The sequence below is a fragment of the Delphinapterus leucas genome, chromosome 10 (genome assembly GCF_059928025.1).
Source record: "Delphinapterus leucas isolate spDelLeu-1000000601 "Yukka" chromosome 10, BTC_Dleu_Yukka2, whole genome shotgun sequence".
Lineage (NCBI taxonomy): Eukaryota > Metazoa > Chordata > Mammalia > Artiodactyla > Monodontidae > Delphinapterus > Delphinapterus leucas.
In genome coordinates, this window is record NC_143138.1 from 17,051,539 (window position 1) to 17,077,967 (window position 26,429).

The 26,429-nt window shown below is 45.0% G+C and overlaps 1 protein-coding gene across 1 annotated transcript; it reads left to right on the top strand.

Moving 5' to 3' along the window:
• Positions 1–12,069: 12,069 nt before the first annotated feature.
• SOX4 (SRY-box transcription factor 4) lies at positions 12,070–26,122 on the top strand. Its single transcript, XM_022586766.3, has one exon. It carries the CDS (start codon positions 13,027–13,029, stop codon positions 14,458–14,460), a length of 1,434 nt encoding a protein of 477 aa, XP_022442474.2. The 5' UTR covers positions 12,070–13,026; the 3' UTR covers positions 14,461–26,122.
• Positions 26,123–26,429: the final 307 nt, after the last annotated feature.

The following is a 26,429-nucleotide window of genomic DNA, read 5'->3' on the forward strand; positions in this document are numbered from 1 at the left end:
AACGACTCAACCTTAGATAAGTCTGCCCTGACCAACTCCATCTTTAAATTATGCTCTACTCTTCCTTCTCACGTGCTTAATTTTTCCTTACAATGCTTACATATTTATTTCTGTGTGTATTCACCTCATTTCTGACTCTTTGATCAGACAGATTCTTGAGGTTAGGAACCATATCTAATTTGATTTCCACTACATACTGGTTCCTGACAGAGTATAAGTGTCCCAGAAGTTTTTGTTGAATTAATGTTGAATGAAAATTCATTCCTGATTCAGTATGGGAGAAGGGAGAGTTATAGAAAAAGAGAAAGGTGGGAGAGATATTTTACAACTATTTTGGTATGATTACTGACACTCCTTTTTGTTTTTATAAAAACAAACAAAAAAAGCCCACTCTACTTCCAGTACTTCAAAAAAAAATCATACTGTACTTGGGCTAGAAGAAACCTTACTACAATTACTTCAAACTATAGAGGAAGGAATTGTATTTTGTGACTTATTTTAACTATAGGGTTATATCTTTGCTAACGTTTTAAAACAGGAGTCCGTAAACTATGGCTGGCAGGCCAAATCTGGCCTGCCACCTTTTTTTTTTTTTTTTGTCGTTATGCGGGCCTCTCACTGTTGTGGCCTCCCCCATTGTGGAGCACAGGCTCCGGACGCGCAGGCCCAGCGGCCATGGCTCATGGGCCCAGCCTCTCCGCGGCATGTGGGATCCTCCCAGACCCGGGCACGAACCCGCGTCCCCCGCATCGGCAGGTGGACTCCCAACCACTGCGCCACCAGGGAAGCCCCGCCTGCCACCTATTTTTGTAAATAAAATTTATTAGAATACGGCCATGGTCACTTGTTTATATATTGTCTATATCTGCTCTTGCACTACAGCAACAGAGTTAAGTAGCTGTGATAGAGAATACGGCCTTCAAGCCTAAAATATCTGGATGTCTGCTGACTCCTGCTTTAAAGTATTGAAAAGTAGGTTTTCTTTAAATAACTTTTGTCTTCTCTGATTGTTTTTATCTTTTTTATTGAGGCATATGGACACTAAAGGCATAAACAGCACTGATCTTTAGTGAACTGCTCAATTCATTTTTACGCATGTATACACCCATTCGAACATTACTCAGATAAATGTACTGAATATTTCAAGTGTTCTATAAGGTTCTTTCATGGCCATGTCCAGTCAACTCCTCATGGACCAATAGTGTCCTTAGTGTCTTCTAAGTTCTATCACTAACAATTAGATTTGCCTGTCCTATATATATTGCCCTAGCACTCAGCAAATATTCTCTGGGAGAAAATGGCTATTTGACGATCCTGTAGATTCCAGTTTGCCCATGCCAATCAACATGGATAGAAAAAATTTTGTTTTTCCCCTTTCCTTTACTACGACAGCCTATGACCAGACTCAGCAGATGCTCTCACACAAGAAAATGCCCAGCAGCCTTAGCCTCTTCTCTCCCTAAAATGTATTTCTTCTAATCTTATATTCTTCTCTCCAATATTTTTTAAAAATATGACTTTGTAATTTCTTTTGTTCTAGTTGTGATAGCTTTCTGCTACTAGCACATCATACTCAGAAACAGAAATGTTCATGTCTTTAATAATTTTTTTAATCTTAATGTGGCTTAAATAAAAACCAAAGAAAAATATCCTAAAATATTAGTCCAGATACAACTTTTTCCTGGTAGAGTGTAATTTTGATTTTAAATGCAGCTGAAAGGAGCATGAGATTCACTTACAATAAATCCACTTTATAGCAAATTTAGATGAGGTATATCAATTCCAAAATAACATGGAACAGATTTCTAGTGTTCACTCATACCCGTTTTTCCTCCTTCCTGGGGCAGAGAGGACAGATATATTTCCAAGCCTTCAGGCAGGGCTATGTGTCCAGTTATGTCCAATGGATTAGGAGCGTAAACGAAATGTGTCGCTTTCAAGAAGAGGCATTTAAACATGAAAGGGAGCGTTCTCTACACTCTCCCTTTCATGACAACCAGGAAGGCCACATGTTTAGATATAGAGCCACTCAGCCTGGTTCTCTAAGCCACTGCTGGGAAAGAAGCCACTTTGGAGAGTTGCTGGGCTCACAGTGGACTTTGCATCAGTAAGAAAGAACTTTAATGTGTCGAGTCATTGAGTTTTCGGGACACATCTACACCTCGGCATAGTCCATCCTATAAAGGCAAATACAGTAAGGAATACCTAAACTAACACAAAGACACAGCTTTTTCTCAGATTACTGTTTTTTTTAAATCCTCCAAATTCTAATATTCTAGAAACTGTTGTTTGGACTACTAGATATTATAGGCAATGGTTATAATAAAATTATTTCTAAGGGAAAGTTAGTGAAGAATACCTTTTAGTTACAAGGTATGCAGTTTCCTTTGGAGTCTTTCTTTTTCTTTTTCATTTTGCCTTTGAGGCATATACATGAAAGGAAAAACTATATCTATTCTGAGCTAAGCTATACCATACCTTAAACTTGAAGTAATTTTAGTGATACTATTGTACATATTAACATCAGGGACTTTCCAGTCTCAGGAAATTAAAGTTATATGTTTAAAGGGGGCAGCAAATTTTAACCTTTAGTTCTTCCTTTTCTCATCCATCATACCATACCCTGTAGCCGAGAGCACTACATTTAAACCTTCCCTTCTCAAAGTGATCTTCTCTTTTACCCTTTCCTCAACCCCTCCCACTCATGTTAAAACCTACTTGAACCTACTAGAAAAGCTATTATAAAGAACTGTACTGTGGGGCTTCCCTGGTGGCGCAGTGGTTGAGAGTCCGCCTGCCGATGCAGGAGACACGGGTTCGTGCCCCGGTCCGGGAGGATCCCACATGCCGCGGAGCGGCTGCGCCCGTGAGTCATGGCCGCTGAGCCTGCGCGTCCGGAGCCTGTGCTCTCCGCAGCGGGAGAGGCCACAACAGGGAGAGGCCCGCGTACCGCAAAAAAAAAAAAAAAAGAACCGTACTGTAAGCTGTTATTGCCTAGAAGTAGCTCAATGCAACACCTTCTTGGATAATCTGCATTTTAATTAGAAAAATATATATTATAACCTAAAGGGATGAGCTTTGCTGTTATTTATTGGTCTGTGGGGGGAAAGGTTAAGATGTCAGAAGGGAGGATTAAAGATCTTCCCATTTTCCATCAAAACACTTTCTTGGGTGGCTACTTATTCGACCTATGCTTGAAGGCCATCCTTGAGTAGTCAATTCTCTAAGCAGGAGTATTGGTAACTGTCTGTGATGGTTAATTTTATGTGTCAACTTTACAAAGTCATGAGGTACCCAGAATATTTGGTCAAACATTGTTCTGAGTGTTTCTGTGAAGGAGTTTTTGTGAAGGTTTCCATGAAGGTTTTCCTTAACGTGGGTGGGCCTCAACCAACTGGTCGAAGGAAAGCCTGAAGATAACAAAAAAACTGACTCTCCCCCAACTAAGAGAGAATTCCCCCTGCCCGACTGCCTGCACACTGGGACACTGGCTTTTTTCCTGCGTTAAGACTCCAACTGAAACATCAGCTCTTCCTGGGGTCTTGAGTCTCTTGGCCTTTGGACTAAAACCACACCACTGGCTTTGAAATCTTGAGAGTTGTCAGCCATATATACTATGTATATATGGCTATACATATATACTATATACATACAGTATATATATATTAGTTCTGTTTCTCTGGAGAACCCTGACTAGTACACCATCCCATGGCACTGGAATCACACCCTGTATGTGACCACTACACACTTTTCCAGGGTCTAGAGAGTTGATACTTATCCCATCTCCAACAATTGACTGAACGAAATTTACAAGCAGGAGCAATGACTAAAAAGCCAAGATAAGCTAAAGAATCAAATAACTGAAGGCTTACTATGGTTGGTCTGTTTACTGATCATAAGTCAATAAATGAAGCAATAGCAGAAAATGAAAAGTGAGACCAGGAAGAAGGAAAAAAAAATAATGGAGAGAAACACACTAGCCAGGAAAGGCCACAGACAGCAGAAGGAGTGACAGAGATGACAGACAAACAACAGTGCTGGTGGCAGCAGGTCTCCTGAGAGGAGAAAGAATTTCAGGAAAATCTGGGAAATGGCAAAGGAGCACAACTTGCAATGAGAATAGATAAGCTAGCTGGGTTACTCAAGTCCAGCTAGCCCCTATATCCACCATGGGCATTAATGAAAACATTGACTGAACTCATAAGGAAGATCTGGAATCACTAAAGAAAGATAATATTCTGGGTAGATTTCTATTTTAGCATCTATCACATGGTATTGTAATTACTACTACTCTGTCCTCTCTTACTGCATAACAAGCCACCCAAGACATAGGGATTTAAAACAACGATGTATTGTTCTCATAATTCTGTGTGTTGTCAATCTAGTGATTCTTCTACTGGACTCATCTGGGATCACTCATGTGGCTGTAGTCATCTGACAATCCTACTGAAGTCCAAGATAGCCTCAGTCACATGCCTGGGACACTAGCGCTGGCAAGGCATCACTTTCTCCCCATAGGGCCTTTTATCCTCCCATAAGTCAGACTAGCTTCTTCACAACACAATGCTCTTCAGATTTCCAGTGGCCAAACCCCAAAGTGCAGGCACTTATCAAGCCTCTGCATGGGTCACGCTTGTTAATGCCCCATTGGTCAAAACAAGTCATGTGACCAAATCCTGAGCCGATGGGGTAAGAGCCACGAAAGGCATAAATACCAGAAGGCTGATTTATTACAAGAATCCACAACATCCACTGTGACTTTAAGACTTTGGTATATCGATAGCATTCCCATTCCTTAGTACCTGCCTGGCACCCCTAATTCATAATTCACATCTGGACAGTGCTCCCTAGGGAGAATTTTGGAACTTTTAGACAACATTTTGGATGTTCTAGTGAAATACAGCCTGGGCAAGCACATTCGAAATGTATATTATTGTATTATAAGTTTTGTGCCTATTTCTCCTTTATATTGCAGTTTGAGCATTATGTTGACTCGAAAAATATATTAAATCATAGTAGGTCATATTATCTACAAATTTTCTCTCAGGGTAGTAAAGTTACATTACAAAATACTGGTTCTGATAAGGCAGTGTTTGGGTGTGATATTTGTGAAATTAATGAGTTAAGTTTGAGCGTTTATGGACTAGGCTTCAGTTACTTGGGGACCCTTCTAGCCCAGATTAAGTGTCACTAAATTATTATTTTAAAATTGTTATTGTTAATTTTGATCTCTGTGTTCTGATAATGTGGGACAGGAAGCACGGGGAGGGGGGATCACTCATACTTAAGAAAGCAGAAGGGCTTCCCTGGTGGCGCAGTGGTTAAGAATCCGCCTGCCAATGCAGGGGACACGGGTTCGAGCCCTGGTCCAGGAAGATCCCACATGCCGCGAAGCAACTAAGCCCGTGTGCCACAACTACTGAGCCTGTGCTCTAGAGCCCGTGAGCCACAACTACTGAGCCCGTGTGCTACAACTAATGAAGCCCACGCACCTAGAGCCCGTACTCCACAAGAGAAGCCACCACAATGAGAAGCCCGTGCACAGCAACGAAGAGTAGCCCCCACTCGCCACAACTAGACAAACCCCATGCGCAGCAACAAACACCCAACGCAGCCGAAGATAATAAATAAATAAAATTTAAAAAAAAAACAGCGGAAAATCACAGAACTTTCATACCTTACTCTGCCAGACTCATCACCTCTCCAGACCCCCAAACCGCCTCAACCGTCCTCCCTGGCACGGCGAATTTCCTTACAGATAATCGTTCGAAATGTGAATTTATAATATTATACAATGTACAACAAATGCAACGGAACAGATGGTGCGTTCCTGAGCCCAGCAGCTGGAGGGGACACTCGGCACACAGTAGGGGCACCATAAACACTGACTGACTGAGTTCATTGCCTCAGTTGACTCGAAGTCATCTTCTCCCCAGGCACTATCCTTACATCTCTCCAAGCCCCAGCCCTGGCCCGAAAGGCGGTGAGCTGGGAGCAGATGGCGAGTCCCGGGTGCCAGGTGTGCAGCGCGGTGTGGGGCACGGAGTTCTTTGGTCCCTGCTCCACTCCACCCCTCCCATCCCCACAAGCCGCCCTCGGTGCCACACGTGATGTGGGGCCGAGAGGGACCCGGGGAGGGGAGGGCTGGGAGCAAGGAGATCTGGTGCCTGGCGGAGCCCGCGCGTCCTGCGCCCGCTGCCCGCCGAGCGCCCGCCTCCCTTCTCCTCTGACCCGCGTCACCTGGCAGCCCGTGCAGTCTCCGCGCCTTCCCACCCTCCCTCTCTGCAATCGAGCGCCTTTCTTCCTCCCCTCCCCTCTTCCTCTCGGTCTCTTATCTGACATTTTGCCTCGCTTCCCTCTGCCCACTCCCCAGCGGGTTTCCCTCCCTGGCAGACGCGCCCGCCCCAGCCCGCCCTCGCACACCCTCCAATTGTAGATCAACCCATGTGCTAACGTTAGCTTAGGCTAGCTCTTGTTGCAGCGTTTTTCCGTGAGTGAAATCAGCCGCTTCCCCCGTGGGGCTCCAACTGTAATTGCTTCGACTTGGCTGCTGCGCTGCGGGGTGGGGATCCCACTGGCTGTGCTCCCATCCACACCGCGTGCTGGGGTCACTGGGACGGTTTCGGGGAGCCCCTCGGGGGGGGGACGGTGTTGGCAGCCCCACCCGGACGCCTGCTCCCGGGCCTGGCTGCCACGGTGGCCCGTTGAAAGCCAGAAACACGCGAATCCAAGGGGGACAAAGGGAGCCGAACCCCTCCTCCAGAACGCTCTGCTTCTAAGTAACTGCGCCTCGGGCGCAGCCTCTACTAGAGATTTACCTGCCGGAAGCTCCCTCTTGCCAGACCTGAGACCCGGGGCCGAGGCACCGGGGGCGTCGGTGCGCCCCGGCCATGGGGCCCTGGCACCGCCACTCCACCCCACCCCAACTCCGCCTTCCCGCACGACGGAGGGCACCGAGGCACGCTGGCCCCTCCGAAGTCGCTGGGGACGCTTGAAGGATCGGGTGCAACCAACTGTCAACCTCCCTTCGCCCTGCGGCTTTTTTCCCTCCCCTCGCCCGCCGCGCACACACCCTGCTCTGCCCTCCTGCAAGAGATCAGACAGCTGCACGCTCAACGGGACCAGGGAGGGGCTGCCCAGCCCGTGTACGAATGTCGCATGCCAGCCGGAGCGTGGGTTCCAGACGCACAGCGCGCACAGAGCGTTCAGGCGTCCAGAGCGAAGGCAGTGGGCGCGCTGGAGATCAGGGGCCAAGTGGCTGTCAGTTCCGGTCAGGGACGGAACTGGGCAAGGTGGCCGAGGGCCCAGCTGGCCTTGGGGGTGGGGGGGGATGGAGGAGCCGAGTGCCCGGGAAGCGACCCCCCCACCCCCCTGGCTAGCGCGGCCAACTGCAACTTCAAAGGAGGGCTAGGAGCTGTCTAGGGTGAGGGGGCGTGTGTGTTGTGTGTGTGTGTCTTCGGCTTCTTCCCCGGTCGTAAACCCTTAACGGAAGACGGGTGTTAAAGTGCTGCTGACAGGATCGCCCGAAACATGTTTACAGTAGGAAAGACTTTCCTCCAAAAAGCACAGCCGGAGTCGATTCCAATTTATTTCCTCCCTGTAACTGTAATCGACAGGCGAGGCTCAGCCGCCGCGGCGGAGCGACACTGAGCACCGCTAATCCCCGCCGAATCCTCGCCGAGCTCAGGGCAGGAAGAGCGCGGTGCCTGCGCCACCGAGTCGCGGCGCTCGGCGAGGCTTCGGGACGGGGGAAACCATCTTTTGAGGAGGGGCGGCCTTTCCTAGTCCTTAAGAAAGGCGCGCCTCGGAGAGAGCCTTCTAACTCGTTCCGGCTTCGGCAAGATACTGACACGGTAATTGATAATCTCCCGGTTCAGTTAGTAGATCCAAACGGGAGCCAGCCTTGGCGTCCCCAGTCTCTGGGAGCTTCTGACAAGTGAACAGGAGGCGGCGGTTCGTTGCCCTAAACTCTGATTTATGATTTTTAAAAGATCAGAATTCACTGACACACCCTATTAACCGCTGATCGTTGAAACTGCTACCTAAAGAAGGTAGAGTAGTGGAGGATGATAGGGGTTCGGGAGAGGAGGAAGGGGAAGAAGAAAGAAGTCCGACCGTCCCCACGTTTTCCCACGTCTGCTCGTGGGCGCAGAGAGGCTCAGCACTGCCACCTGGCGGCTGCTTCTCCCCGGATTGGGGGCCGGCTGGTGGCAGAGCAAACCCGGGTTCCCGATGGGTGTGCCTTGCTTCTGCTTCGCGAAATGGGGCAGAAGCTCGTATTCATGCTTCAGATCTACTTGGCCCGGTGCAAACACTCATTTTTTGCTTGTTCTCATGAGAAAATTGAAAGGTAAGGAAAAGTGAGTTAGCGGTGGTATGAAGTGCATACATACATACACCTACCAGGTGCCAGTTACTGGTCAGGAGGGGAAAGAAAATGGTAAAAATTATCAGAAATGCAGGGTTCTTATCTCTTAGTTTATTCTAAGAGTAACAATAATTCGTGGACTTCATTCTACCTCAAATCCTATTTTGATATTTTGCAAATAAGAATTACTTCCATACATTGTTTTTCAATACAACCCCACCCCTTCCCCGGGAAGTCCAGTTCCAACACAGTTTCATCAGCCCAAAAAGATGAAGTGCAAGTTATGTTTGTCTACTTGATTGAGAAGTAAATCAGCTTCGGATGGAGGGTTCTTTTCCATAAGGTGTGGAACCAAAAAGCCTGGGGCCTTTCAGTTGGCAAAGGCCAATGACATCCAATTTCTAAGGCTTCTTCCCTGTCTGCTAAAGTAACAAAGACAGGTTTCCCCACCCCCCTCTTTATGTTCTTTGAACTGAATAGTTGTCAGGTCAGACCAGGTCCTGCAATCACAATTTCTACAACCAAGGCAAGGCAAAATCTTGCAAATCAGTTCAAATCCAAGAGATTTGTTAAACTAATTTCCCTTCAGGTTCTTTTTCTCCCTCTATACTATAGAAATATATTTAGCAGTAGGATAGAATCTTACTTCCATCTATACCCCATACCATTTTATGGATGTGAGATTTTATGTTGTGCAGGTGTGTGAGAGCAGAAGAAAAGAAATGAATTAGCAAATATTACATGACATCTCAAAATAGAGTTCCATTATTCAATGGAAACTAAATAAAATATTTACCTTAATTCAAAATTTGGAATGTCTAGCATCATTGCTAATAAAGATAATTAGTCTATTATTCTAAAACAGGAATTTTTCTGCAAAATTTTTTATCTTGGTTTACTGTTAATATGGCTTAAAGAGTAGCATTAAGAATTACTTCATGTACTGTAAAGCCAGCAGAGGGAACACTGAGTACTGATTTAGTAGGGGCCACCAAATATCTGGTATTCGGGAAAAAATGTCAGTAATGGAAAACTGGTTACAAAGCATATGAACTTAGGTAATGAGAACACAGAAATCTTATCTCATTATTTGGTATTCAGAGGCCTAATACATTCCAGTGTGCACATACTCAGTTGGTGAGAAAGATGACTTTAACAAAAGGCCATTTGTCACATGTTTTCTTACATTTTAAGAGGACTACTAACACATAAGAACAAACCTACTTTAGAAGTCTAAGCATTCATATATACTATAATAATCTTATAGTCAATAGAAATTACTAATATATTTCTTCATTCTAAGAAGAACTTCTTCATTTTTAACATCTCAGGTGTCTTACAACCATGGGGATGTTAGTTTCATTGGCAGTTTTTCTCCCTTAATGGCATGTAACTATGGTATGTCTTAAAGGCATTGATTAGATTTGTTGAAGTATAGAAAATACATCTAACAATAGAAATAGGCCAGTGGATATTATTTTTAGTACACACTTTAAAAACTCTGTGTGCTTTTGTGTGTGTGTGCGTGTGTGCGTGCTTTAAACATAAACAAAAGTACTCTGACTGCTTTGATTAACTTCCACTTTTCCCTGATCATATTCACTGGTAAACTCATAAATGGCTTTGGAAATATAATCAATTACATTGATTAAATTATTCACTCACCTTGACTGAAATATCACAAACTAGCCATACCCTCAAATCATTAGTTGGTGCAAATCCCAAAATAAACGTAGTATTTATTCTTTTTTTTATTCTGGTGAAAATATTGATCTTATAAATAACAGACCTCTTAGAGTAATTTTTATGTCTGATAACATGTAGGGGTGTGTTGTAGTGGGAATACTGAAGAAAATGAAAAGCGTGATGACACACCCAACTTTGCTATATGCAAAAGAGGTGCCTGTGGGGTTTTTTTTGTTTTCAAGATTTGTTTCTCCTTCTAAAGGAAAAAATGTATAACTTGGGTAACTACTGGTCAAAAATTATTTGCTTTTACCCACAAAAACATTCTTGCTTGTGGTTGATCCTCAGAGATCCAGTCAGATGTCTCCAAAGGGTGTTCTTTCCAGTAAAATTCTAAATCTGACAACCTGGGCCTCTCGCCAGCCTACATACTTCAAAAGTTTGACAAGATAAATAGAAATCTGCTGCCTAGCACTAGTTTGATCTGAATCTAAAGCTGACCTAATTGTGTTGGGTTAGCCCTACCTAACCACTTATCACTGGCCTGTAGAAAAACAGTTTACTATTATGGTGTTAGGGAAGACCAATTTTTACTAGAATTTTAATTTTCATACCTTGGAACAAACGTGGCCAAATTAACATGTATTCTGACTACCTAGGCACCTTTTCTTTGCCGCATTCTTCACGATGCTCATGAATTTTCTTTTCAAATCACTGGGATGACAAGGTTGCCACTGTGGTCCTTGGACGGTTCACATCCATGACCTGTAATTATTTTTTTACATTGGTGGCCATCCTCGATTTTAGCCTCTTGAACAACATGCTGCTTCTACTTTAAGGAGTGTCTCTGGAATCTGAATTATCAAGGGAAGGATAATTGCATTCATTGATGGCTTATTATACATCAAGCTCATTGAACCCTCACAACAACCCTATATAAAGTAGTTCCTAGTGTTCCCACCTCACAGATGAGGAAAACTGAGACTTGGTCACATCCCCAGGGTCACAGGACCAGTAAGAAGGACTAGCAGCTGGGTCTAATATAAATCCAGAGTTTCCATTCTCTTCTGCTACTAGTTACCACTGCCTTCTACAGTTTCTCTTTGCCTTGGCCTTTTAGTTCCATTTGATTGAAGTAACAAACATATAGGAGAATATATATATACATATATATAGGAAAGGAGGAGGAGGGTGTGGGGGAGAGAAGGATGGAGAGTGAAGCTATCTTTAATTTTGAAAATGTGGAAAAATATTTAGAAAGTAAAATTGATTCCCATCCTTTACTCACCATTATCACCTTACACAAAACTCTACGGAAATTCTCCCATTGAGTTAACTATGGAACACTGCCTAATATGTTCCAGTGGAAAGCTCCTCTGTTTGGCCTATCCAGGATTTATAGGGGAGTTTAAATCATTAAATGACCATAGTTAACCCTTGTTTATTAAGAGAGCAAGTAATTATTGCAAAAATTCCTCTTCTCTGCCTTCCACAAACAGTACCAAAATAGCTCTGAAGGGATTTACACAATACTTCAACATCTGTGCTGTACCTGGAATTGTTAAAATAACTGTGATGACAGGTGTCTAGGTACCACTTTCTTAATGATTTTCAATATCTATTGATTTATTGTCATGGCTTTCCCTCCCCGTTTTACATCCTTGGCTTTATGAAGGAGCCGAGGAACAGATTTTACACTAGAGGCTGGTTCTTTATTCCAATACTGAAAAGAACTAATAAAAATAATCACTTGGCTTTTAAGCAGAGAGCTTCCATTTACAGTATTTCACCCTTCCCCCCCTTCTAAGCCCCTTGTTATCTAACATAATGGTTAGAATACATTTCCGTCTCTCCTCTTAATAATTTCATGCATTAACATCCTCTTCACACACCACACACCACACACGCACACGCACACGCAGGCACGCACAGCAAAAGGAAAAGAGGCAGCAGAAATCTCAGCTGTACTTCTAGCCCTTTTAAAAAGTTTGCTCTGTAAATTGGAATGAGGTCAGATTTGGAGCTTCTCATTGCACGCGGAGATTATTATTGCATCGGGTTCCAAGCCAATGGGAAGCCCAGGGGAGGGGCTTGGCTCAAGGAAGCGTTGGTTACAGCGGCTGATTGGCCGCGGCCAAGACTGGGAAAGGATAAAGAGACGCGAGGCGGAATTGGGGTCTGCTCTAAGCTGCAGCAAGGGAAACAGTGTGTGAGGGGAAGAGGCCTGTTTCGCTCCCGGGTCTCTAGTTCTTGCACGCTCTTTAAGAGTCTGCATTGGAGGAACTCTGCCATTACCAGCTCCCTTCTTACAGAAGGGAGGGGGAAACATACATTTATTCATGCCAGTCTGTTGCATGAAGGCTTTTTGGCTTCCTACCTTGCAACAAAATAATTGCACAAACTCCTCAGTACCGATTCCGCCCACAGAGAGTCCTGGAGCCAGAGTCTTTTCTGCTTTGCATTGTAGGAGAGGGACTAAGTGATAGAGACTATGTCGCTTTCCTGAGCTCCTGAGAGCGCTCGTGAACTGGAATCAACTGCTTCAGGGGAAGGAAAAAAAAAACAGACTTGCCTGGGAGGCGGCGAAAAACTTGAATTCGAAGCTTCAGCAACCAGCATTCAAGAAACTCCTCTCCACTTTTAGCACGGTCTCCAGGACTCAGGAGCCGAGAGACAGCGCAAACTGCGGCGCGGTGAGAGAGAGAAGAGCGAGAGAGAGAGGGAGGGAGACTCTCCAGCCTGGGAACTATAACTCCTCTGCAAGAGGCGGAGTACTCCCGCCCCGCATCTTTTGGAGACTTTTCTCTCTTCGCCCACCTCCGCCCCGGCCGGGAGTTGAGCCGACCGCTCGGCCGCCGCGCGCGTCCCCCAACTCGGCGTGCGCTTGGCCCCGGGAGCCGGGAGGGCCCGGCGATTGCGCCGCGGCCGCCGCAAGGGTGTGAGCGCGCGTGGGCGCCCGCCGAGCCGGGGCCATGGTGCAGCAAACCAACAACGCCGAGAACACGGAAGCGCTGCTGGCCGGCGAGAGCTCGGACTCGGGCGCCGGCCTCGAGCTGGGCATCGCCTCCTCCCCCACTCCCGGCTCCACCGCTTCCACGGGCGGCAAGGCCGACGACCCGAGCTGGTGCAAGACGCCGAGCGGGCACATCAAAAGGCCCATGAACGCCTTCATGGTGTGGTCGCAGATCGAGCGGCGCAAGATTATGGAGCAGTCGCCCGACATGCACAACGCCGAGATCTCCAAGCGGCTGGGCAAACGCTGGAAACTGCTCAAAGACAGCGACAAGATCCCTTTCATTCGGGAGGCGGAGCGGCTGCGTCTCAAGCACATGGCTGACTACCCCGACTACAAGTACCGGCCCAGGAAGAAGGTGAAGTCCGGCAACGCCAACTCCGGCTCCTCGGCCGCCTCCTCCTCCAAGCTGGGGGAGAAGGGCGACAAGGTCGGTGGCAGCGGCGGGGGCGGCCACGGGGGCGGCGGCGGTGGCGGGAGCGGCAACGCGGGGGGAGGAGGCGGCGGCGCGAGCGGCGGCGGCGCCAACTCCAAACCCGCGCAGAAAAAGAGCTGCGGCTCCAAAGTGGCGGGCGGCGCGGGCGGCGGGGTCGGCAAGACCCACGCCAAGCTCATCCTGGCGGGCGGCGGCGGCGGGAAAGCGGCGGCCGCCTCCTCCTCCTCTTTCGCGGCCGAGCAGGCTGGGGCCGCCGCCCTGTTGCCCCTGGGCGCCGCCGCCGCCGCCGACCACCACTCGCTGTACAAGACGCGGACTCCCGGCGCCTCGGCCTCGGCGGCGGCCTCGGCCTCCGCCGGCCTCGCGGCCCCGGGCAAGCACCTGACCGAGAAAAAGGTGAAGCGCGTCTACCTGTTCGGCGGCCTGGGCGCGTCGTCCTCGCCCGTCGGCGGCGTGGGCGCGGGCGCCGACCCCAGCGACCCCCTCGGCCTGTACGAAGAGGGGGGCGCCGGCTGCTCGCCCGACGGGCCGAGCTTGAGCGGCCGCAGCAGCGCCGCTTCGTCGCCGGCCGCCGGCCGCTCGCCCGCCGACCACCGTAGCTACGCCAGCCTGCGCGCCGCCTCGCCCGCCCCGTCCAGCGCGCCCTCGCACGCGTCCTCGTCGGCCTCGTCCCATCACTCCTCCTCCTCCTCGTCCTCCTCCTCCTCGGGCTCGTCGTCCTCGGACGACGAGTTCGAAGACGATCTGCTCGACCTGAACCCCAGCTCAAACTTTGAGAGCATGTCCCTGGGCAGCTTCAGCTCGTCGTCGGCGCTGGACCGGGACCTGGATTTTAACTTCGAGCCTGGCTCCGGCTCGCACTTCGAGTTCCCGGACTACTGCACGCCCGAGGTGAGCGAGATGATCTCGGGAGACTGGCTGGAGTCCAGCATCTCCAACCTGGTCTTCACCTACTGAAGGGCGCGCGGGCTGGGAGAAGAGGGCCGGGGGGCGGGGGAGGGGGGCAGAGAGGAAAGAGAAAAAAAAAAAAAACGGACAGAGAAAGAGTTGCAAGAGAAAAGGGAAAAAGAAAAAAAAAAAAGGAAAAAGGAAAAGGAAAAAAAAAAAGTGACCAGGGCCGGCTTGGGCCGCGTCCCGGTGGTCGGAGAGCAGCGCGGCGGCGTTTGGGGACCCGCGCTCCCATCCCCCACCTCCCCGGCCGGAGGGACGCGGCGGAGGCGGAGGTAGACAGGGGCGACCTTTTATTGTTCTTGATGTTGTTGTTGATGGCGAAAAAGCGACTTCGAGTTTCCTCCCCTTTGCTTGAAGAGACCCCCCCACCCCGCCCCGCACCGCTTCCAACGAGCTTCCGGACTTGTCTGCACCCCCGGCCAGAAGCCGAGTTGGTAGTTTTCTAAGAGACTGAAGGAATCTCGTTCCTCTCTCATCGCCCCCTTGGTATTTTATATTTGGTTTTTTTTTTTGATCCGGAGAGGAGGAGAAAAAAAAAAAAATCCAGCGCGCCCCCGGGGCGTTTTGTTCTCAGCATCCCCGCCCCCATACTTCTTCGCCAACACCCCCCCCCCAAGAAGACAGAAGGCTCCGGGGAGTCGAATTTGACCGACGGCAGATGTTGGAGGGTCGCACGGACCCGAGCGCCGGGACTGAGAGACTCCACACTGGCGAATTCCCGTTTTGTTTTTGGAGGGGTTTTTTTTTTCCTCTACTTTTTTTTTTTTTTCTTTTTCTTTTTTTTTTTCCTTGCCCCTGCAGCCGGAGGAGGAGATGTTGAGTGACAGGCGCTCGGAAATGACCCAAGAACCTAGTTGGAAAGCCACACCAGCCAGGGCGAGGGGCGGGGAGGAGAAAGACACGAACTGGACAGGGGCGAATAATAAAACTGAAATGGATTTGCACGTTGGGGAGAAGGTGGCGGCGTCTCCTGGGCCTCCGCCTCCCGCATCTCTGAAATCAGTGAGGTGAGACTTCAAGGCCCGCAGGCGCGGAGGAGAGGAGACTGTTTGATGTGGTACCGGGGCAGTGGAGGGCGAGTGGTGTCGGGGGGAAAAAAAAAAAGGTTTTTTGCTTCTCTTAATCGGAATCGTGATGGTGTTGGATTATTTCACTGGTGGGGTTAATATAGCATGTTATCCTGTCTATCTTTTAAAGATTTCTGTATAAGACTGTTGAGCAGTTTTTAAAATAGTGTAGGATAATATAAAAAGCAGATAGATGGCGCTATGTTTGATTCCTACGACAGAAATTATCACCAGCTTTTTTTCATTCTTAACTCTTTAAAGGATTCAAACGCAACTCAAATCTGTGCTGGACTTTAAAAAACAATTCAGGACCAAATTTTTTCTCAGTGTGTATGTGTTTATTCCTTATAGGTGTAAATGAGAAGACGTGTTTTTTTCCCTCACCGATGCTCCATCCTCGTTTTTTTTTTCTTTTTTTTTTCCTTGTAATCAGATGCCATTTTATATGTGGACGTATTTATACTGGCCAAACATTTTTTTTTCTTATTTTGTCCCTTTCTTCTTTCTTTTGCTTTTTTTTCTTTTTACTTCCTTATTTACTCCTTCCTTCCTTCTTTTCTTTCATTTTTTTTTTTTGTAGTTGTTGTTACCCACGCCATTTTACGTCTCCTTCACTGAAGGGCTAGAGTTTTAACTTTTAATTTTTTATATTTAAATGTAGACTTTTGACACTTTTAAAAAAACAAAAAAAGACAAGAGAGATGAAAACGTTTGATTATTTTCTCAGTGTATTTTTGTAAAAAATATATAAAGGGGGTGTTAATCGGTGTAAATCGCTGTTTGGATTTCCTGATTTTATAATAGGGCGGCTGGTTAATATCTCACAGTTTAAAAAAATCAGCCCCTAATTTCTCCATGTTTACACTTCAATCTGCAGGCTTCTTAAAGTGACAGTATCCCTTAACCTGCCACCAGTGTCCATCCTTCGATCTCAGTCCTATAAAAAGGGGGAGGAGAATTAGCCAAACACTGTATGATTTTAAGAAAAACAAATTTTTTAAGCAGAATACTGTTTTATCCAGAGGCTTTAAAACTGGGGCATTCACAGCAAAAAGGGATCCTGTAGCTTTAACTTGTAAACCACATCTTTTTTGCACTTTTTTTATAAACAAAAACGTGCCGTTTAAACCACTGGATCTATCTAAATGCCGATTTGAGTTCGCGACACTATGTACTGCGTTTTTCATTCTTGTATTTGACTATTTAATCCTTTCTACTTGTCGCTAAATATAATTGTTTTAGTCTTATGGCATGATGATAGCATATGTGTTCAGGTTTATAGCTGTTGTGTTTAAGATTGAAAAAAGTGGAAAACATCTTTGTACATTTAAGTCTGTATTATAATAAGCAAAAAGATTGTGTGTATGTATGTTTAATATAACATGACAGGCACTAGGACGTCTGCCTTTTAAGGCAGTTCCGTTAAGGGTTTTTGTTTTTAAACTTTTTTTTGCCATCCATCCTGTGCAATATGCCGTGTAGAATATTTGTCTTAAAATTCAAGGCCACAAAAAACAATGTTTGGGGGAAAAAAAAAGAAAAAAATCATGCCAGCTAATCATGTCAAGTTCACTGCCTGTCAGATTGTTGATATATACCTTCTGTAAATAACTTTTTTTGAGAAGGAAATAAAATCAGCTGGAACTGAACCCTAAATCTTGACTTTTGTCATTATTATGCCCAGAGCCTAAGATTGGAAGGGCCCCATGGTTTCTAGAAACTACACCATCTGCCTTAGCTTTGAAACAAGTGAGTTTCAGAGAGGCCTGTTAAATGCCATCTTATTGAGGAATAATTACTAAGTTCCTCTCGCCAAGATTTTGCAGGCCCTAACCCTGAAAGGATGCTGTCAGCTGAGTCTGTGTCAACTCTACATGCTTTCTAGGAATTTTCTGAGTTTACCCCATTTAAATAAGCACCCTTTGTCTTGAATTTTAAAAGGGGGGGGAGGGGCAACATGAACAGAATTCCTTACAGATGAAACCTGCCGGCTGATCTTTTTTTCAACTTTGTGGTCCTAAAGCTCCTTTCTCCTTGACTTGCCCAGAGTTACTAGCGGCTAGAATTGTTTCCCACAGATTAAGAACAAATATGCCTGTTACATTATCAACATATTGTGGTGGAGAAAGGCATTACCAGTTACAAGATATAAAAGTATCCATTTTTTTCTCAAAAACAGAAAGCTTCACCTGGTGCCAAAATCTCCGTCTTGTGCCATGACCAACGTGGTTATTCACGTAAATGAAAAGCAACAGTAAGGGTGACCTGGAGAAGTTGGCTCCGTAGAGGGCTAAGAGGAAAGATTCCGCCCCCACCCCCCACCCCCAAATCTGGGAATAGCACACATTCAGCTAGTGGAGATTTATACTTTCTGTAGTCATCAGGCACAGTATTAATGAGACGTGTACGCAAGGAGAAAAAAGTGCCTTGAATTTCCTAAGCCCTGTTGGTATTTGGTTTGGAGCCTGCACCTTGCTAAGGGGCACAATTTACTGTTTACTTTGAGGGTTAACAATTTCCATTAACTAGCAAAACCCATCTTCCCTTCCAAATGTTTGTTAAAAATGTCTGCTTTATATGTCTTCTAGTTTTTCAGCACTGGAGAGGAGGGGTTAATAAGCAGACGTATGTGGAAATAACCCTTTAATCATCAGGATTGCTTGTAGGTAAGGAAGTCTCCATCCTGGAATGTACAGCTGGACAGAGATTTTTGGAGCCTGTAGTCCAAAACAAGCAATTTTTTTTGGTCAATGAAAAGCAGTAATTCCCCCCTCCAAAATAATACAACTATCATGTTTCAGTATAATTTCATCTTTTAAAGATCGTTTTAGCTACTAGTCTCCAAATTTTTCTTTCATGTATTCACTAATACATTTAGTTTTAATTGCATTTGTGTTCTGTAATGATAATATCGTTTTTTTTTAAAGATCTTAAAAAAAACAAAATGGTATCTTAAGTTTCTTCAAAGACTTTTGTAAAAGGACTCTTCTACAAAGTGCTTTAATTTTTGTTCATGGTAGTGATAATATGATTGTTTAGTTTTTTTCAGATCCAAAGTATGAAAACCTTGACGTAAATGAAGACTATATGTTGTAATTTTTTAAGTATATTTTATTTTGTAGGGTTCTCCTGCTAGAACTACATTTATTCCTCCTTGACTTTCCATATAAGGACAGATGATTTAACTATTTTCTTTAAGAATTTCGATAACATGGCTTTAAAAACAAAAGGTTAAGTAAAGTGTGTGTCCTTCCTAGGAGATGATCGAGTAAATGTAGGAAACATTTTTGTACTTTCTTTCCTCTGAATGAGTTTTTATTCATAAGAGATACTTATGTGTTAGGTGGTACAAGGCATAATAAACCTGAGAGACCAAATAGTTTAGTATGATTTTTTTCTTTCAGATAATTTGGATCAATAGAAAACAAATTTCAGATTTTAAGAATAAGAAGCCACTTTTCTTTAAAGATACTGCTCTGGCCCTGGGCTCCATTAGAAATGTGAATCAGTAATACTTGCTTAAGCAAGTTTTGTCGGTTCCTAGTTGAATACCTATTAAGTGCCAAGAAAAAATGTAAGCTGATAGGGTGGGCTGAGTGTCTGGATTTTCTGCTCACATTGCTTGGTGGGGGGAAAGGGGGCAGGGGTGCTGGAGGCATTAAGGGATTCTGAAGAAAGGGAGAAAGCAAAGGGCTGGGATGTGGACATCCACATCTACCAACTCTTCCCTGGGTTTTATGGGGTACCCACGAATCAGAACACATGGTTTGGATAATGCTAGGGTTCAGAATATTTAATCATAAATTTAAAATAATTTATTTTAAAGGGGCATCTGGATAGATCCATATGTCAAGAAAACACTAAGAATTCTTACCCATCTTACCCATTTGGATTTCTCAGGGTAGAAGGTTGGTATGCTTTATTTTTCTTTGTGGTTATTTTATAATGCCTTTTCCCCCCCCTCCTTTGAGTCCTGTAGTACAATATCTCTCTAAACCATATTTACTAACGTTTACCCTACCCGCCCTATTCTCCTGGAAAATTATCTCCCTATCCATTTTCAGATCTTCACTCTGGCTATCATTTGAAAGCCAAAGGGGGAGGGAGGGAAGCCATTCCAGACATCTGGTGTTCAGACTCTCCTAGAAACCTGCCAGATTCCCCCTTGCCCCAGGATAAAGCACAAAATTCACATGCTGCCATCCAAGGTCCTGCACACAATGAAATGCCCACCTTTCCGGTTCTCCAAAAAGAATTCCAGTCCAGTGGTCTCTCCCATTGGACTGCAATTGTTGAAGGACAGGAACTAGACCTTAAATAGTTTCCCCAAATTTACCTTCTCTGTTTTGTTGCATACAGTAAATATTTGATTTGTTATTTATTGAACTTACATTGTTTCAATGGCACTTTAAGAGCTTCCAAAATGCCTTTGCGTATTAGGCTTTATTATCACAGCTGTGGTAAGGAGGGAGCCTTGGATTTATTGAAAGCCTGGGTTAAAATGCTACCTCTTAGACCAACCAGCTGTGAAGGATGTTCACATTTCTTAGCTTCCTTAAGCCTGTGTTCTCAGCTGTTAAATAGAAAGAATGCTATGTGACATATAAAGCTATTGTGAGAATCTAGTGGAATAACACATGGGGCATACCTGGCATCAAGCCTGGCCTCTTGTATGGGCTCATTAAATGCTAGTTCCTTACCTCATGGGTTGTTCTAAAAAGATAATTCATGTTCAAGCCTAGCACAGTGCAAGCAATATAGAAGGTACCAAGTTCTTAAGAAGAAAACCCTGGAATTGGTGTCTCATCTGCTACATGAACCCTCACATCTCAGAATCACCCCAAGACTCTTGTTAAGGGCAAAGGTGATAAAGAAGATCAGACTCTGGGGGTGGGGCCCTAAATAAGCCTCCATATACAGTGCTCATTGAAGTTGGAGAATCATTGCCTCCACAGTCATTTAGCATTTTCTCCTAACAAATATGCAGCAAGGGCTTATTACCACCTTTTGCTCCATGGAGAAATGGAATTCAGAGTGGCTCAATGAGGTCACGAGGTCAGAAGTGAGAGAAACAGCCCTGGAATCCCTTCTCTTGAGCCCTAGTTCGGATTTCCAGAAACAGATGTCTTCTGTACTTTAGTCGTAGAGATAAGAGACTTAGCCCAGGCCTCAAGTTGGAGAGAAGGATTGGCAGCCCTCTGACTTCCTGTCCACTTCCCAAGGATGCCCTCCAACCTCCCTAGTTGAAAGGGTAAGTGTAAGTAATTAGCTGTGCATACGTATCTATGTTCTAGTTCAACAAATGTGAGCTAAGATAAAAGATCAACTCGGACTAAGTTTTGGAAGAAGTAACTGTAACTGAGGCAGAAGAGAATAGCAACAGTGTAAACATGGTGAGTGGAACTTCTGCTTTGCTATCTAAAAGTGAGATAATTGGAAAGTATTCAGAGGAGTGTACTCAGCCTTTATAGAGAGAGCTACAACCTACCCATTATATCCTAATGAGATTGACCGTTGGCTACAGTTAACTTGAAGGGTTTTATGGTTTCCTGCATGTGTTGTTTTCCTTCTCAATGTTAAAAAGAAGAAGAAAAAAAAGCCTCACATCACCAAACGGTATTTCCCAGGGGGCTGTTGGAGCAGGCTGCTGCATTTTGGTTTGTGCCTTAGTTAACAATGCACCTTCATGTGTGTGTGTCTGTGGATCCAGGTGATAATAAATTTAGCCTATTTTATTTTCTTCTGACAAGTTCAATTCAGGGCAGTTGGTTTATGGAGTACTGCCAAACAGGCCAGGCCTAAGTCAGGGCAGGAAGCTTCATGTTAGAGTCTTCCTTTACCCTGCAGACTTGTTCCTTAAGGACCAAGTTGTAACTCATTTTAGCACCAGTACACAAAATTGCTTTGCATTTTTGCGTCACTCATACCACATTCAAATGATACTCTACTTGAATTTGTTTTTGGTTTTTTTTAAGGATAGGATAAGAGAAGAAACAAATATATTTATCATCATTTAGCCTGCCTGGTACTTTAGATATTTTCCCCAATATATAATTCTTTGGACCAGTTGTTAGACAACTAATGATCGTGCTGTTTCCTTTCACAACATACAGCTGAAAGACTGGAAGCAATGAAAACACTGAGCATTATCTTTAGTAGGCTCTCAGCGTAGTGAATGCCCAGCAGTGTAGCATGATGATTGGCTAGAATGTATGGTGCATATAACTGCTTTCATAAAAGCTGAGCAGCCAGGCCCTGTTTAACGATCAATTAGCTCTGGTTGTATGTGTGGTTAATTGCCACTTTCTTACCAGGGCTTGTCCTAACTTCCCCAGCTCCAACACCTAAAACCTGTGAAAATAGTCTCTTCTGGAACTCCTGACCTTCAGTCTTGGCCTCTGCTTTCTCCCTCCCCTTTCCCACACTCCCAGTGCTTCAGGCCTTTTATCTCTCTTGTTTGCCAATCCCCTGAGACTTTGAATAATTTATTTGAAGTTCCTGGGAAGTTGTGGGGCTGCAGTCTCAAAACACATTGCACTTTGTTCCTCCCCTGGCAGAAGTAGGTCCAGAAACCTGTCTTTGAAAGAGGTGGTGCTAAGGACATTTGGGAATTTGCTAACAGTTATAATTTGGTTTTGGGGTGAGCACCCAAAGAATCCGAAAGCTGGAGGGGAGTAAAACTGGGGTGGAGTTTGGGGAGCTGTTGCTGAAAGTGAAAAGTACTTTACCCAAAGACTATCTAAAAATAGTGTCTCTCAAGATTTTAATAGGTGTTCTGTGGTCAAGTAAATTAAAGAAATGCTGTAAGAAGATTTCCATTTTTTATTGTTATATCAATGTATATTTTTTCATATCTGTGCAAACATGTAAGAGTTTTTCTTGAGTAGCTCCTAGAAATAGAATTGCTAAATCTTAGTGTTACGGACATTGGCTTGTGACAGTTTTTCCACCCTGGAGCTGGTTGGGTATAAAGTGGGGTGGATGCTGAGAAAGATCAGTGATAGGTCTAAGTGAATAAATTAGACTTTGAAACAATCACTGTGTGCTCCCCCTCTCCGCCCGGAGGGTGAACAGATTCTTCTAGCATGTCAAAAGGGACATCTGCAAATCATTTTGAGATGATTTTTCTATCCTTAGTGTCTGATAAACATACAAGATTCGAAAAACAACAATTACAGAAATAGCCTTGACCCTCCCATGGTGACAAAGATACAGGGATTTTAGCACTGTGGAAATGAACGTGAGGACAGGGTTCAGCTCCCTCTGGTCTTTTTCTTCTATTAGAATTCACCAGGCTGATTCCCATTCCTGTGTTACTGGCTCTACTTTTTTTAGGCTCTGTGATTGCAAAAAACACTCAAGTAACTTGAAATCATGGGGGCTTTATTGCAAAGAAAAGCATGGCTATCAGGGAATTAGAAATTTCATGAGCATTCTGAGAGAAATATTCAAGATACATGGCTCTCTAGTGAGCAGGTTAATCGGTTGCCTAATCTAGCATCACGACTGCAAAAATATTAATACCAGATATTCTCTTGGATTTCTTATGTGTCCTGACTTTCTCCCAATACTAAATTCTTGATTCTTTTCTCCTTATCTGATCCTTCAAATTCCCTTTTAAGACAGAATTTCATGTGATCAGTTACTTCATCAGTCACTTGCCCGGCAGTAAACTGGCTGCTTGTGGGTTATATGCCCACTTCTGGACCAATCATTGAGTGTCTACCCACTGATGAGTTGAGTCTATTCTTCACTCTCTCATCCCTCCTTTTTTACCTTTGCTCCAGGAATCTGAAAGCCCTCACTTCCTCTTACATTCCTTCTTTGCTCTCCTTATACTCCAGAATGGCAAGCCCAAGGTCTACAAATCAGTACGCTTCCTCCTCTACAATCCGCAGTATCCTCACTTGGAACAGTTTGGTTTTTATCTACTTGATAGATTGATTTGTTTTCCCTGTAGCTTTGATTTTGTTGCTAAGACTTAGAGATATAAACACAGGGATGAAGTATACCACATTCTAAAGAGAGTGCTCAACATTGGCGGCCAGAGAAAGCCCCAATCATCCAGGGCAGAATTGATCCTAATATAATCAGTATTCTCCTTCTCACCAGCCCACCACCGCCCGCAAGTCCAAATAAGCAGAAGACAGGAGAAAGAGAAGGAAGAGAGTCAGAGACCCGAAACATCTTTGAGGGGAGCACAGTGGGTCCTCACGCCATTGTATTTGGTCATCGGCATATTTGTTCTGCCAGAGAGAGAGGAGGGCTGGAGGGGTTTGTTGATCATCTACCTTCTGCTGTTTGACTCAGGAAGGATATGAGTTTGCAGGGATCAAGTACACTGAAGTAGGAGTCTGAGAAAACTGTGGGGAGCACCTTGGGGAGCCAGAATTAGAGAGGTAAGGAAGAATCCAAGCTGGAACCCTCCAGGACAGGGAGAATAGGGCTCAGAAGAACCCACATATGTGCCCTTGGGGAAAAACAGCATTTGGATGCCCACCCATCAGAAGGCCATCAGTGACCAGTAGGTGTTCGCTGGAGAATCAACACAAAGAGACAGAGGACTGCAGCCCCGGGCAGTTCAGTGAAGGGATATTCACATTGTTCTCTCTCCTTGCTCCCTCCCCCAACCCACTGGAGTAGTTATGCTTTGAAGTGGCATGGGAAGAAAGTATTTTTCCACTCCAAACTGCTGCTCTGGAAAGGTAAGGAAAGGAGATCTGAGTCAAGTTTGAGGGTAAACGTAAAAATTGTATTAGCTTTTTAAAAATTGGAAATGACCAGAAAGTTATGGACCATACCATTATGTCAGTAGATGGTCTATTTTGTTTTTTTTTTCCTGCACCGTGATGCCAGTCTTATCACACCATATTCTACCGGTGGAACAATCCTTGTGGCAAATTAGCAAAAGATATTTGGGGATGGGCGTGAGGCTATTTTAAAAATAAGTAAGGGGTTCTTCCCTGGTGGCGCAGTGGTTGAGAGTCCGCCTGCCGATGCAGGGGACACGGGTTTGTGCCCCGGTCCGGGAAGATCCCACATGCCGCAGAGCGGCTGGGCCCGTGAGCCACGGCCTCTGGGCCTGCGCGTCTGGAGCCTGTGCCCCGCAACGGGAGAGGCCACAACAGTGAGAGGCCCGCGTACCGCAAAAAAAAAAAAAAAAAAAAAAAAGTAAGAAAGCGAGTCCATCTTCTCTAGTCATCATGAAGCCCAAAATTCCCTACTCCCTTTCTTTCTCCTTTAGACAGATGTGCTCAAAGAAATCCACACATAAACATACAACCAGAACAGTTCCTCTTTCACCTATTTTACATAACAAATTATGCTTTAAAAAAGTGGAAAAAAAAAAACAAAACTACACTGTTTTAGGATATGATCATAAAATTTTAAACTTTTTAAATTACAAAGGAACTTTAGAGGCCATCTAACCCATTGCCCTTCATTGATCCTACCAAATCCCCCAAGCCCCACATAACCCTGGAAAGCAGTCCACGCTCCCAAATTATTCTTGTCAAAATTGTTATTCAAATCCCTGTCCCTTCAAAACAAGATAAAACCCAGTGTCTTTCCCTGAGGACTACTGTTAGGTAGGTGTTGGAAGAATATCAATATGGTTGAAACTTTTTAATTAAATGGCCCTCATTCTCTTAACTGCTAGACATATTTACATTTTAAAAAGATGATGTTAAGTTCAATAAAGCTATTCATTTGTACAAGGGTGAGTAGTTTGACAAAATGAAGTGAGAACATGCAGGAAATGGGGGAGATTTCTTTAGCTGTAGGTTAGTAATTGGTCTCCATTTTGGCAGACTCACTGGTAGCAGGGCCCGGGAATCTGCCAGAGGGTCGACTCCTCTAAATTGTTTCAACTTCTCCCAATTAATTCTCCCGCGCCATCCAAACTCACACGTTCTCTGAAAGAGTGGGAGGATGTTAAGGGCAGTGTTCAAATGTTGTAGGTTCAAATACATATTACTAACGAAACTGGCTTAAAGAACTTCTCAATAAACCACAAGCATTTAATGAAGGAACCTAGCCTCAAATATTTAGGGAGTAGAAAAACCCAAGATATTCTCCATTCTTTCATGCCCGTTTGTAAGAAGACAGAGGTTTGCAAACTAGGACTGCCAGTTGCTTTCCCCTTCTTGCTACAATTAACAAGACCTTAACAACTGTGGAACATTTAAAAACTAAACCCGACAAAGGATAATTGAAACTATTAATTTCTACCTAACAAAAGAGGCTGGAGACCACTGTGGTTTTCTAACCTGTACACACTCATCATACAGTCCGGGAGGAGGACCTCCTGCATCTCTTGCCCCTTGATTCCCGCATGGCTCAGTCCCTTGGGATGCAGCACTTTTCTCTCTGTGCCATCTCTGATTCAAGTTGGTCCATCTGGAAGTAGTATTACCCAAGCATTTATAACCCGAGCCTGGTTCGCCACAAGTGACTGCATGTTTCCTGAAACCAGCTATTGGCAGCTGTTACATAGGCCTTTTCTGCTTTTTAGATACCTATAATTACACCAATTATGCCAATCACTGATGTTTATAAAGGATTTAAAATTTTACACACCCAGAAGAGTCTATCAGAAAGCAGCATCTGAGGCAGAGTGACACCCCACAGAGGGGCCTATTTGGCCATTGCAATTGCTGCATCAAAAAAGTGAGAGGGCTTCCCTGATGGCGCAGTGGTTGGGAGTCTGCCTGCCGATGCAGGGGACGCAGGTTCGTGCCCCGGTCCGGAAAGATCCCACATGCCACGGAGCGGCTAGGCCCGTGAGCCATGGCCGCTGAGCCTGTGCGTCCAGAGCCTGTGCTCCACAACGAGAGAGGCCTGCGTACCGCAAAAAAAAAAAACAGAGTAAGTAAAGCTTCTTATGAGCCCATATGTCTTAGGCAAGTT